The sequence below is a fragment of the Anolis sagrei genome, chromosome 12 (assembly GCF_037176765.1).
Source record: "Anolis sagrei isolate rAnoSag1 chromosome 12, rAnoSag1.mat, whole genome shotgun sequence".
NCBI classification, from domain to species: Eukaryota; Metazoa; Chordata; class Lepidosauria; order Squamata; family Dactyloidae; genus Anolis; species Anolis sagrei.
Window position 1 is genome coordinate 4,407,820 of NC_090032.1, and position 13,965 is coordinate 4,421,784.

The 13,965-nt window shown below is 45.0% G+C and overlaps 1 protein-coding gene across 1 annotated transcript; it reads left to right on the forward strand.

The window, feature by feature from the left end:
- Window positions 1–981: 981 nt before the first annotated feature.
- Window positions 982–12,689, forward strand: LOC132764193 (methanethiol oxidase-like). The gene is made up of 12 exons (XM_060758076.2): window positions 982–1,092; window positions 1,605–1,661; window positions 1,768–1,880; window positions 5,538–5,723; window positions 6,779–6,899; window positions 7,108–7,290; window positions 7,497–7,675; window positions 10,805–10,883; window positions 11,082–11,203; window positions 11,369–11,461; window positions 11,646–11,764; window positions 11,907–12,689. Exons 1-12 carry the CDS (start codon window positions 1,029–1,031, stop codon window positions 12,067–12,069), a joined length of 1,479 nt encoding a protein of 492 aa, XP_060614059.2. The 5' UTR covers window positions 982–1,028; the 3' UTR covers window positions 12,070–12,689.
- The last annotated feature ends 1,276 nt before the right edge of the window (window positions 12,690–13,965 follow it).

Below are 13,965 nucleotides of genomic sequence, written 5' to 3' on the forward strand. Positions count from 1 at the left end.
CAGGAGGACCCCCAAACTGCGGACCTGTCGTTTCAGGGGGAGTGCGACCCCATCCAGTAGAGGTTGCCACCCAATACCCTGGTCAGCCGAGCGACTGACCTGGAGGACCTCTGTCTTATCCTCAGCTTGTTCTTCCTCATCCAGGTTGTCACAAGAGCCAGGCACTGGTCCAATATCCTAGGGGGTTCCTTGGAGTCAGGTGGAAAAGAGCAGTGGAGCTGGGTGTCACTTGCGTAGAGATGGCACCGCACCCCAAAACTCCGGATAACCTCTCCCAGCGGTTTCATGTAGATGTTAAATAGCATGGGGGACAGAATAGAACCTTGCGGGACCCCACAGGTCAATGGCCAGGGGTCCGAGCAGGAGTCCCCCAGCTTCACCAGCTGTGAGCGACCCTCCAGGAAGGACCGGAGCCACAGTAGAACCGTGCCCTCGAGTCCCATCCCAGCGAGCCTCCCCAGAAGGATATCATGGTTGACGGTATCAAAAGCCGCTGAGATACCCAAGAGAACCAGCAGGGTCACACTCCCCTTATCCAGTTCCCTGTGGAGGTCATCCACTAAGGCGACCAAAGCTGTCTCGTGTGTGTGTGTGTGTGTGTGTGTGTATGTGTGTGTGTATGTGTATATATATATATATATCTTGTAAGCCGCTCTGAGTCTCCTTTGGAATGAGAAGGGTGGCATATAAATGTCGTAAATAAATAATAAAAATATATACACCAACCTAATGGGAGAAAAACACAAGGAGTTCATCGGAAGAGGGAAGGTGATGTTTACGCTCTCTGTAATTAATTGAATCAAACAAATTGGGACCACAATGAAAAAGGCCACACCTGATATTGTTCCCTGATTTGTTTTCTGGAGTCAGCCCTATCCTTAATTAGTTCTTCCGGGGAAGAGGCTTTCTTCCTCAGCATTTCGATGCATGGTAATAAAGATGGACAGATATCCTCCACATGTATATAAGTTCCTTTAGGGAGTAGAGAGACACTTCTTGTTGTCAGATACATTGAGGCTGCAAAGGAGATGTCTCATATGCAGACCAAAGCATTGGATGGAAAACATCCAACCCAGAAGAACCCGAATAAAGGTAAGATGTCCGGCCATCTCAATTCGGGACATTTATTGTAATTTAGGGATTCATCCCTGAGTTTATTACATCCTCAAACTCAAGACTGTGTCTATGTCTGGATCCAAAGAGTCTCCAATCCTGGCTCTTGCTTCACTTCTTATCTTCATTGTTAGATGACTGTTTTTCTTATATGGTTCATTGACTTATTGCTTAATACAGAGTTTGCTTCCAGGATTTTCAAAACATTATCATCTATTAATTACTTCATTCAGTGGATCGCTGGCATTGGCTGGAGTCTGGACTCCTTCCAGGAAAATTGGGATAGACTCCCAGACTATGAAGCATAAGAGAAAATCAGCCAAGATTTTATAAGGTTTCATTTATCCACATCTGACAAAATGTGTTCTCTCTGGACGTGTTCCAGGTCCTCCATCATGACTCTAATAAGCCAGGTGCTCCTTTGATCCAAGGATTTCATTTTGATGTGAACAAACCAGATCTTTATCTTTCATTTTTCCCCAAATGTATAGGGAGGTATGGCCCAAGCCATGGACACGGCTACGCTTCGCCACTGGACGCCATGAAAGGTAAGTCGGGTCGATATTTTCTATCCAGAATCAGGTTCCAACTCCTCATATCCAACAAAATACATCCTTGTCTTAAAGATCCTGATACTAAGCTTTGTTTACACAGGCCCCAAAGAAAAACTGATGTATGTAGTGTGCGTTCTAAGTGGAACCAAGGCCCAGAAACCTGACTATTTGGCCACGGTGGACGTGGATCCGGAATCGCCAACTTATTGCAAGGTAAATCTTATTCCATAGCCTATATACTTGACACTACTTTTCCCCTTCTCTATCTTTGAGAAAGTCTATCTCACATTTTTTTGTCATGTCAGGAGTGTCTTGAGAAACTGCAAGTTGCTTCTGGTGTGAGAAAATTGGCTGTCTGCAAGGACATTGCCCAGGGGATGCCTGAATGTTTTTGATGTGTTCCCATCCTTGTGGGAGGCTTCTCTCATGTCCCCGCACAGGGAGCTGGAGCTGATAGAGGGAGCTCATCCACGTTCTCCCCAGATTTGAACCTGCAACCTGTCAGTCTTCAGTGCTGCCGGCACAAGGATTTCACCCATTGCTCCCCGGGGGCTCTGACCTCAAAATGCCTGAATGGCATGAATCTAGCAACTCTCCTTCTTTACTTCCTTCTCTCCCTTCAAACCTTCCCTCCTTTCCTTTCCCCTTCCTTCCTTCCCTTTTCTTTCTCTTCTCCCTCCATTATTTCAGGTTGGAAAGGTTTGGTACAGATCCATGAAGCCACGGAGGAGTCTTTGTGGCACAATTATACTGACAGAATACATACATACATACATACTTACTTATTTACTTGGGGAATCCCTCGTAGTCCAAGGATGATGGTCCTCCAAGTGTAGTATCCTGGGGGTGGATCCGTAGGTAACTGTGGAGCCCTATTCTTGATCTGCATCTTCTCCCGCAGTGAAGGCATCGGTTTCCAGGTGGAAAGCGGTCCCAGTCAGGGTTGGCTTGACATGCCTTGACGCGCCTTCCTCTTGGCACACTTCTCTCACCCTCCATTTGTGCCTCTTCAAATTCTGCAGCACAGCTGGCCACAGCTGATCTCCAACAGGAGTGCTCAAGGGCCAGGGCTTCCCAGTTCTCAGTGACTATGCCAGAGTTTTTAAGGTTGACTTTGAACCCATCGTTCAATCTCTTTTCCTGTCCTCCAACATTCCGTTTTTCATTCTTGAGTTCGGAGTAGAGCAACTGCTTTGGGAGACGGTGGTCGGGCATCCAGACAACATGGCCGGTCCAGCAGAGCTGATAGCAGAGGACCATCGCTTCAATGCTGGTCGTCTTTATGACATTTGTTCGCTTGTCTTCCCAAGAGATTTGCAGGATTTTTGCATGTGATGTCTGTAGACAGTCCATGTCTCGCAGGCATACAGCAGGGTTGGGAGGACTATAGCTTTATAAACAAGTACCTTGGTCTCCCTACGGATGTCCCGGTCCTCAAACACTCTCTGCTTCATTCCGAAAAATGCTGCACTTGCAGAGCTCAGGCGGTGTTGAATTTCAGTGTCAGTGTTGACTTTTGTGGAGAGGTGGCTGAATGGTAGCAGAATGGTCAACATACATACATACTTTGAAGGATTATCTTGCATGCACTCCATCTAAATTCTTCTTTTAATTTCTTGTATCTCTTGCTGTCACAATATTTCAACAAGAGCCCTCTTGCAAGGTTTTCTTGGCCAGATTTGCCTCCCTCTGAGGCTGAGAGAGTGCAACCTTCCTCCTGGCATCCAGGAGGTTTCCGTGGCTGAATGGGGATTTAAACCAAGATTCCCAGAGTCTCAAACCACTATCAAACTGGAATACTTTGCTTGGAAGATACTTTTTAGCCCCAGCTCGCCTGCCCACCTAGCAGGTCAAAAGCAGGAATGCGAGTAGATAAAATAGGTACCGCTTTTAGCGGGGTGGTAATAAAGGCACCTTTAAGGGTACGGATTGGAGGAAAATTCCTCGGTATGAAAGACGGAGCGACAGCACCCCCGATGGCCAGGGTCGAACACTGTCCCCAAGATACTGGAAATAAAATGGGAAAACTTCCTTTCACTCTGTTTGTGTTGTCTGTTGTTGCTAATTGTATAATCAGAATTGAATTGTGTATTCTGTGAGCCGGTCTAAGTCCCCTTCGGGATGAGAAGGGTGGGGTATAAGTACTGTAAATAAATACAATGCAGATTTCCTAGAAAGTTCTGGGCACAAAATAAGTGGGAGACACTTAAGAGAGTACTTTCAGACGGGCTCAAAGCCAACCTTAAAAACTCTGACATAGACACTGAGAACTGGGAAGCCCTGGCCCTTGAGCACTCCAGTTGGAGGTCAGCTGTGACCAGCAGTGCTGCAGAATTTGAAGAGGCACGAATGGAGGGCGAAAGAGAGAAATGTGCCAAGAGGAAGGCACATCAAGCCAACCCCGACCAGGACCGCCTTCCACCTGGAAACCGATGCCCTCACTGTGGGAGAAGATGCAGGTCACGAATAGGACTCCACAGTCACCTACGGACCCACCGCCAAGACACTACACTTGGAGGACCATCATCCTCGGTCTATGAGGGATTGCCTAAGGAAGTAAGTCTGTCTAAATTTCATCCGTGTGCTTAATCACTCCGGGATGGATGAGAAGTGGCTTCTTTCAGAGGACTGGCGTTGCCACAAAGGCCAAAATTGATGCCTAGATCACATGGAAGGCAAGACTTGAGAGTTAGGAGGATCAACCAGGCAGGGTGGAAACCATGTTCTCTGGTCTTGTGATGCTCTCAAAGCTCGGTTGGGCACAACACTCCCTGCAAAACCAGGGCAGTGTTGGTTTGGATGGTACGAAGCCATTTCATCCACTTCTGGGCATAGGAGTCCTGCCTAGCTGCTCTTCCCTCCGTTGGAAGACATCGGAGACACAGTTGGCATGGACAAAAACTTGTCATCTGGGCTGCTCTTCTCTCCCTCTGAAGCCAGGTCAGTGGCAGTTGTTATTTGCAGGTGAACTATAAATCCCCGTAGCTACAACTCCCAAATGTCAATTTCCCCAAATCCTTACCAAAATATTCAAATCTGGGTATAGCAGATATGTGGGCCAAGTTTGGTCCAGATCCATCGTTTGGGTTCACAGTGCTCTCTGAGTGTACTACAACTCCTATAAATTAAGATCAATTTCCCCAAAATCTCTCCAATATTTTTCGTTGGTCATGGGGGTTCTATATGACAAATTCCTTCCAGGTCCATTTTCGGTGGGGGCCACAGTGCTCTGTCTTGATGTAGGGTGAACTACAACTTCCCTCATGTTGAGCCAGTCCTCCAAACCCGTCCAGTATGTTCAGTTGCTGATCAATTCCACTATGTTTGTTGTGAGTTGTAGAAAAAGTAGGAAAGGGTTATAGGAGAGGCTGTGGATTGGATCATGCAAATTCTGGACCAATGGAGAGAGTAAGAAACACTGAGATGTCTGTGGAGGAGGAAACATATATAATCTAGGATGAAAGCATTCACTTGGATGGTGGGCAGTACTGTGTTTGTGGAAGACATTGGCAGGGGTTGGCGGCTCTTGATGTTCACAATACTCTCAAAAACCTACAATGTCATCCGGGCTGCTCTTCTCTCTCTCTGAAGCCAGGTCAGTGGCAGTTCAGATGGAGAAAAAGCATTTTATCCTGGCTGTTCTGCATTTTCTCAAAGGCCAGCCAATGATAGTTTGGATGGAACAAGGACACTTCATCACGGCTGCACATCTTCCCCTCCAAGGCCAGGCAGTGACAGTTGGGACGGTGCAAATAATATTTCATACCTGTCCATATATTAAGCAGGTTGGATTTCCCAGGTCATGTACAGTCCTTCGCTAACCTTTCCCATATTATTTTCAAAGCTCTTTCCTCCTCGTCTTCCCAATAGGTCATCCACCGTCTGCAGATGACTTCCCTGGATGACGAACTCCATCATTCGGGCTGGGGCGCCCCCGTCAGCTCCTTTGGGGACACCGGAATTGAGCGCAACTGCCTCGTCCTCACAGGCATGCTCTCCGGCCGTGTTTATGTGGTGGACACGGGCTCCGACCTGTGTGCTCCCAGCTTGCACAAAGTACGTAAAAAATTCGCACAGAGATAAGGTCAGGATGCATCTACACTATGGAATGTATGCAGTTTGATGCCACTTTGTGTGTTATAGCTAAATGCTATGGTGTCCTGGGAGTTGTCTTTTGCTGTAGCAATGGCACACTTGTGCACAGAAGGTATAAGCCTTGCAAAAGTTTGAGTCCCCTTTGAGTCTCCCCAGGGGTGAGAAAGGCGGTATATAAATACTGTAAATAAATAAAATAATAAAACTGCATTCCACAGCATTCAGCTAAGGCAATCGGAATAGTATCAGACTGCATTAATGCTAAAATATAGAAGATGTATCTAGATCAGGGGTCCACAAACTTTTTAAACAGAGGGCCAGGTCACAGTCCCTCAAACTGTTGGAGGGCCGGGTTATAATTTGAAAAAAAAAAACCATGAATGAATTCCTAGGACACTGCACATATCTTATTTGTAGTGCAAAAACACTTAAAAACAATATAATAATTAAAATGAATAACAATTTTAAGAAATGTAATTTGACTGATTTACGAGGCCATAAAAATCTCCAGGAAGCATGCAAAGAATGAGGAAGTACTTCATCAGTGTCACAAATGGATGGTGAAGCGACAGTTCCCCTGGTGGCTGGAATCTGGAATGTTAAATAGCCTCTGAGTGTCTGTCTATATATGTTATGTCTCTATGACATTGAATGTTTGCCATGTATATGTACATTGTAATCCGCCCTGAGTCCCCTGCGGGGTGGAGAAGGATGGAATATACTGTAAATAATAAATAAATAAATAAATAATAAACTTATTAGTATTTCAATGGGAAATGTGGGCCTACTTTTGGCTGATGAGATAGGATTGTTGTTGTTGTTGTTATGTGCTTTCAAGTAGTTTCAGACTTAGGTTGACCCTGAGCGGGGGCCAGGTAAATGACCTTGGAGGGCCGTATCTGGCCCCTGGGCCTTAGTTTGAGGACCTCTGATCTAGATCATAAGGAAAAGGGACTTACATAGGACAAAATGCTGAAATGATCTGTTTTCTCTCTCTCTCGCTGACACCTCAACAGATCATCGAACCTCGAGAAATCATCAAGAAAACCAACTTGGGTTTGTTGTACAGCCCGCGTTGCTTAAGCAGCAGGGAGTTTTTGATCAGCGCTGTTGGAGACGGATTAGCAAATGGAAGAGGTACTTTGGGCATAGATGCTCATTTGGGAAAACAATTAGCCCTCCACAATAAGAGAAAACCACACAAAGGAGCCCTAAACCTGCCATGTTGTAATAGGTTGCCTTAAATCCCATTCACTGGGGTGAAAGCAGGACAGAAATCATAAATATTGTTCTTTGAAAACTAATTGTCTTTTGACCCAAGTGGCTCCTGTGTTTTTGGTCCCAGGTGGCCTTCTCGTTCTGGACCCAGAAACCTGGGAAGTGAAAGGGAACTGGGTGTGTCCGGAAGATGGACCCATCGGGATATTTGACTTCTGGTACCAGCCGCGGCACAACGTCCTGATCAGCATAGAAGCAGCGCTGCCCAAGTTCATTATCAGTGGGTTCAGCCTAGACGATCTGAGAAAAGGTAGGAGCCCCCATGTGAAAGGGATCGAGGAGTCCAAGTAGACCACAAGCTGAACACGAGCCAAGAGTGTGATGGGGCAGCACAAAAAGCCAATATGAATCCACTAACAGGTGGATACTGTCAAAATCACAGAAGGCCTTAGTCATACGTGATCCTGCTTTTGTCAGATCTCAATTGGAATAATCCTGGTTCCTGTTCATCCACAGGGCGCTTTGGCAGTCAACTCAATGTCTGGGATTTGACCACTCACCGTCTCCTCCAATCGATTGAACTGGGTGAAGATGCGGCCCCAATTGAGATCCGCTTCTTGCATAACCCCAACTCCGACCACGGTTACGTGGCCTGCGCTCTGGAGAGTTCCATCCATCATTTCTTCAAGAAAGAGGTGAGAAGGGGGAAAGGGTGGCCAGGAGGCCAGTCAAATTATGTAACGCTTTGGGAGAAAATCCAAAAGGATATGGAAAAATGGGGGAAGCAAAATCTATCCTTCATGGGTAGAATTGCATTAGTAAAAATGATAATACTACCACAGTTACTTTTTCTTTTTCAAACAATTCCGGTCATTAGGAACAATTTTCTTTTTAAGAAATGGAACTCTGACATCTCCAAATTTATATGGGCAAATAAAAAACCGAGGGTAAGCCATAAAATCCTAACAGATGACATAAAACGAGGAGGCCTAGGACTACCAGACTTAAGAAGTTACTATGAAGCCTGCAATTTAGTAGCCATTAAAGATTGGACGAAACTCCAAAATAATCACATTTTAACCCTAGAAGGCCACGATCTAAGAGCTGGGTGGCACAGCTACATATGGTACGACCAAAGGAAAAAGGAAAAAAATTTCACAAACCATTTTATTAGGGCAGCCCTTATTAGGACGTGGGAGAAATATAAAAATAGATTTTTTAGACACACACCACTCTGGATCTCGCCAATCGAGGCAAAACATAAAAAGGAATTAGGGACGGAAATTTGGCTAACCTATAGCCAGATATTGAAGAAGAACGAAAAAGGAGAAATTATACCCAAATCTCATGAGGAACTCCAAAAGCTAAACCCAAAAATCACATGGTTAAATTACTTCCAAGTTAGGGAAGTCTTTAAAAAAGACGAAAAATTAGGCTTTGAACATGAAAGGGGAATTTGGGACACAGTCATGGAGAAAAACAAAAAAATAATAAAATTATTATACAAACAATTACAAATTTGGAATACAGAGGAGGAACAAGTTAAAGAGTGTCAAATAAAATGGGCTCAAGATTTAGGACATAATATCATGACAGATCAATGGGAGGAAATATGGACAAAAAAAATTAGATACACTATGGGCAGTGACATAAAAGAAAATTGGTTTAAAATGTTCTATCGATGGCACTATACGCCAGTAAAAATTGCAAAATTCCAAAAGAATAACCAAAAAACTTCAGTCAAATGCTGGAAATGTGGAAAGAAAGCAGGCACTTTCTTCCACCAATGGTGGGAATGTGAGGAAATCAAAAAATTCTGGAAAAAAGTTCACCAAGCCGCTCAAAAAATGCTAAAAATGAAATTCCCACAAAGGCCAGAGACCTATTTACTAGGGATCACAACAGAAACTAAAATGAATAAAAACCAAGATAAAATCCTATTTCTATTAAGTACAGCGGCTAGAATAGTAATAGCCAAAAAATGGAAACAAAAAGAAACACCAACCTATGAGGATTGGATTACCAAGGCATTCGACATTATACAAATGGATAATCTGTCCCAAAGAATAAACGGAGTGATCAAAAAAACAGACTGGACGGGACTCAAGGACTATCTGAAAACAAAAGAAATCCAAATAACAATAGATTTGACTAATTTCTAGAAGGAAGAAGAAAAACAAACATTGCCAGACAAGACAGGAAGAAACGGAAACGGACCACTAAGAAGAGGTAGACTCTTGGAGGGACCCTGGGAAGTCACCGCCATGGACAGAACTGTTTTGGTGATGGGCCCCACCTGACCCTCCCTCTTCCCCCTCCCCTCCCCCAGACCCCCCCCCCCACCATACCCTGCCACACTCCCCTCCCCCCCTTCACAACACAACCAAAAATGTAAACTGAATAAAAAATTATTCAAAAAAAAAAAAAAAACTACTTGTGGGAAGCTAGGATGGTTAGGTGCTTGGAGACCTGGTTCAGATCCCTCCTCCCGATGTGGGAACATACGCTCTCTCCCTTAGGTTTGGGAGAAAACAAAAGCAAACGTTTCCAAGAAAAAACACAGAGAGGACTTGCCATATATTCTGGCGTATACTTTTTAACCCAAGAAAATCTTCTGAAAAGTCAGGGGTTGTCTTATACGCGGGAGTAGTCTTATACACGGGAGTCGTCTTACACACTGGAGTAGCCTTATGCATGGTATTCCCTGTAGTAACCTACGGATGTGAGAGCTGGACCTTAGGGAAGGTTGAGCGAAGGAAGAGAGATGCTTTTGAGCTGTGGTGTTGGAGGAAAGTTCTGAGAGTGCCTTGGACTGCGAGAAGATCCAACCAGTCCATCCTCCAGGAAAGAAAGCCCGACTGCTCACTGGAGGGAAGGAGACTAGAGACAAAGCGGAAGTGCTTTGGCCACATCATGAGGAGACAGGAAAGCCTAGAGAAGACAATCATGCTGGGGAAAGTGGAAGGTAAAAGGAAGAGGGGCCGACCAAGGGCAAGATGGATGGATGGCATCCTTGAAGTGACTGGACTGATCTTGAAGGAGCTGGGGGTGGTGACGGCCGACAGGGAACTCTGGCGTGGGCTGGTCCATGAGATCATGAAGAGTCGGAGACGACTGAACGAATGAACAACAACAAGTCTTATGCATGGGAGTAGTCTTATATGCCAGGAGTCGTCTTATAGAACGGGTGCTGAAATTTCCAGTCCGGATTGGAGAATCTGTGGTTGCTGCATACTGTGGGGGGAGCTCAAAAATGGCAGTAGCTGTGTCCCTGCCATATGCAGTGACTGTATGAAAGCATTACGGGCGACGCTGTACAAGTATGGTAGAAGAAAATCCATTCATCAGGATTTGTGGACTTAATGTGGTCTCGATAGTGAGGTGAAGGGGCACCTCACCGGGAAGGTGTAAGTGAAGGGCGGAGCAAGCTGCAGGCATCTGGGGTGTCCAGGGTATGGAAAAAAGAGATAGAGTGGCTCTGGGCTCAGAAAAACACAACTCTTTTACCTGTCTGGCCCGCCCTTGTATCCTTTTACCGTACCTCCTCCTCTGCCTCTCAGATCTCGCTCCTGAAGACTGCAGTGAAGTGCTGCAGGTGCGCATGTGCGAGATCTAAGAGGCAGAGAAGGAGGTACAGTAAGAGGAAAATTACCATATTGAAATCAAATCTGATGCTTTTAAAAAAATTATTTGGTGTGTGTTGGAATAGGGGTAGTCGAGTTTATCCAAACTCTATATTTTAACTGGAAAAGTTGGGGGTCATCTTATACGCCCAGGGTATTTTTTTCTGACCGCTTCACTGATCAACTTGATTTCCCATATAGGATGGATGTTGGGCGGCTGAGAAAGTGATCCAAATCCCAAACAAGAAAGTCACAGGATGGTGCTACCCCGAAATGCCAGGTTAGTAAAAACAAGCAAACAAACAAACAACAACAAATTGGCTATGTATACTTAAATATGTAAAAGGAAGACGGAATAAGCATGATTTATGATGCCCTGGAAACTGGGTTGGACTGTGTCTTCTAGCCTGGCAGAAGGGTTTTGAACAGGATGGCCCTTGGGGGCTACAATGATCTGATTATCTTGCTCCTTCAACAGCGTTCCTTTTCGATATCGTCATTTCCATGGATGACCACTTCCTCTACTGCAGCAACTGGTTGCATGGTGATGTCCGCCAATACGATATCACAGACCCGCATTGTCCCAAACTGGTTGGACAGGTAAGCTTCCAACCTACCCTAATCAGATATTTCCAGGTGATGGATCCTATCACCTCTGGCTGCTATCTGGGGATGATGGAAATGGTGTCCCATCCCAGGGACTCCAATTTCTTGAACACCGTTATTTTTCCTTCTCAACTGACCATGTCTCTTTGGGATCTTTAGGTGTTTCTGGGGGGCAGCCTTGTGAAAGGGGGTCCTGTAACTGTCCTTGAGGATCCAGAGCTGGACTGCCAACCTGATCTCTTTGTCATCCAGGTAAGGTCTAAAATGGACAAAAAACTGGGCAGGTAATTCAGAGACAGGTCAAAATGCAAAGGCATTCCGATTCTCAACTGAGAGAGAATGGGCCTTTCTGTGTTTTCTACTCTTTTTAACAGGTTTCCTTACCTTATTTACATGTTTCTTAATCCCAGGGCTATTTCTTTCCCGCTCTTTTTAGGGCAAGATAGTCCAAGGAGGGCCTCAAATGCTTCAGCTGAGCTTGGACGGCCGCCGTCTCTATGTCAACTACTCTCTTTACACGCCTTGGGACAAGCAGTTTTATCCCAAATTTATCGAGTAAGTGTGGCCTTGGGGGAGTCACACTCTCTCCAACTCAGAGGAAGGCCTCTTGTCTAGACATCTAGCTTGCAAAACCTCATGATCAGGTGTCCATGTGTCTCCACAACCTTGACTTTCCTCCACATTATGCTTTTTCCAGGCAAGGCTCAGCAATGGTCCAGGTGGACGTGGACACCGAGAAGGGCGGCCTTTGCGTGAACCCGGAATTCCTGGTGGATTTCGGGCATGAACCGTTTGGTCCGGCTCGGGCGAAAGAGATGCGCTATCCCGGTGGGGATTGCACCTCCGACATCTGGGAGTAGCATGCATCCATTCCAGGTCGTCTTCATATCGGAAGGAGAATCACTTAAGAATTAGAACTATTGTCCAACGCTTGCTGTTGTTACTTTTCTCTGGGTGTCCTTGGGACTGCATCCTGCCTGCTTCCTCCCTTCTCCAGCTCTGAAAGGGCCTAAATCACAATGTCTCCATGACAACTCTTGTGATGGTAGGCATGCTCTCTCTGTGGCTCTTTCTTTCCTTTCCCCCTTTCCCTCATAAGCATTCATGCTCTTTTCTTCCTTTCCTCCTTGCTTTTCCTCATAATCTTCCTTCTTCTTTCTTTCCTTTATCTTCCCTTCTTTTTCTCTTACCTCTCTTCCTTCTCCCTTCTTTCTTCCCTTGCTCGCTCTTCTTTCCATTTCTCTCTCCAATCGTACCTTTTCCCCTTTCCTTTCTCTTCTTTCCTTCATTCCTTTTTCATTCTCCCCCTTTCCTTCAGTCCCCTTTCTTTTCCTTCATTTTCTGCTCCCTTCCTCCTCATTTCCTTCTCTTCTTTTTCTCTTTCTTACCTTCCTATCAACAGCTTGGTGGGCAAGGCCTTTTAGAAGGAGGGTCTAAAAAATATTACAAATAGGCTGATCCTGTTAACAAATAAAGTTGTTTGAATGATAATAAGACTTTTCCTTGAACTATTAGAAAGCTGGGAGACTTAACCATGGAAAGCTTCACTCTTCTATATAAATACAAATGTAATGTTCGTTTGTGGGATTAACAGAACTCAAAATCCAGTGGGCAATTGACACCAAAATTGGACAGCATACACCTAACAACCCAATGTATGTCCTTCACTCAATTTTTTTGATTTTGTCATTTGGGAGTTATAGTTGCTGGATGTGTAGTTCACCTACAATCAAAGAGCATTCTGAATTCCACTAATGTTGGAATTGAACCAAACTTGGCACACAGTACTCCCATGACCAACAGAAAACACTAGAAGGGTTTGGTGGGCATTGACCTTGAGTTTGGGAGTTGTAGTTCTCCTACATACAGAGAGCACTGTGGACTCAAACAATGATGGATCTGGACCAAACTTGGCACAAGTATTCCATATGCCAAAATATGAACACAGATGGAGTTTGGGCGAAATACACCTTGACATTTGTAGTTACTGAGATTTATAGTTCACCTACAATCAAAGAGTATTCTGAATCCCACAAACGACAGAATTGGGGCAAATTTCCCACACAGAACCCCCATGACCAACAGAAAATACTTCAGGCCATCCAGTCCAACTCTCTCCACCAGGGCAGAACTTTGTCAGAACCCTCCGGACAAAGAGCATTCCAGTCATAAAGATAGATAGATCTATCTATCTTTAGACACACACACACAGATATAGTCTCACAGATTTGAGAGGGACCCCTAAAGAAGCACAATTATATGTTGCATATTCCAGAGTAGGCAAACCAGACACTCCCCACATCAACACTGACAAAGAAACAACAAGAAATACTGTTTACCCACAAGCATAAAGAAATTACATATATTGGAAATCAACATTTTCTCATTACTTTATTTTCCAGATCACCAGACTGGGCCACAGCAACACATGGCAGGGGACGACTAGTTTTAACTAAAGTTGGATGAATAGAATAAAAATAATCTAGGAGCCACCAGTGGTGCAATGGGTTAAAGCGCTGAGCTGCTGAACTTGCTGACTGAAAGGTTGCAAATTTGAATCCAGAGAGCAGAGTGAGTTCCCGCTGTTAGCCCCAACTTCTGCCAGTCTAGAAGTTCAGAAACATGAAAATGTGAGTAGATCAATAGGTGCCGCTCCGGCAGGAAGGTAAGGGCGCTCCATGCAGTCATGCCAGCCACATGACTTTGGAGGTGTCTACGGACAATGCTGGCTCTTCAGCTTAGTAATGGAGGTGAGC

Coding starts and splice junctions, on each gene's coding strand:
- LOC132764193 (XM_060758076.2), top strand. CDS start 1,029: ATGTCTCATATGCAGACCAAAGCATTGGATGGAAAACATCCAACCCAG. Junction 10,884..11,081: donor GTGCTACCCCGAAATGCCAG/GTTAGTAAAAAC, acceptor CTCCTTCAACAG/CGTTCCTTTTCGATATCGTC. Junction 11,204..11,368: donor GTCCCAAACTGGTTGGACAG/GTAAGCTTCCAA, acceptor TGGGATCTTTAG/GTGTTTCTGGGGGGCAGCCT.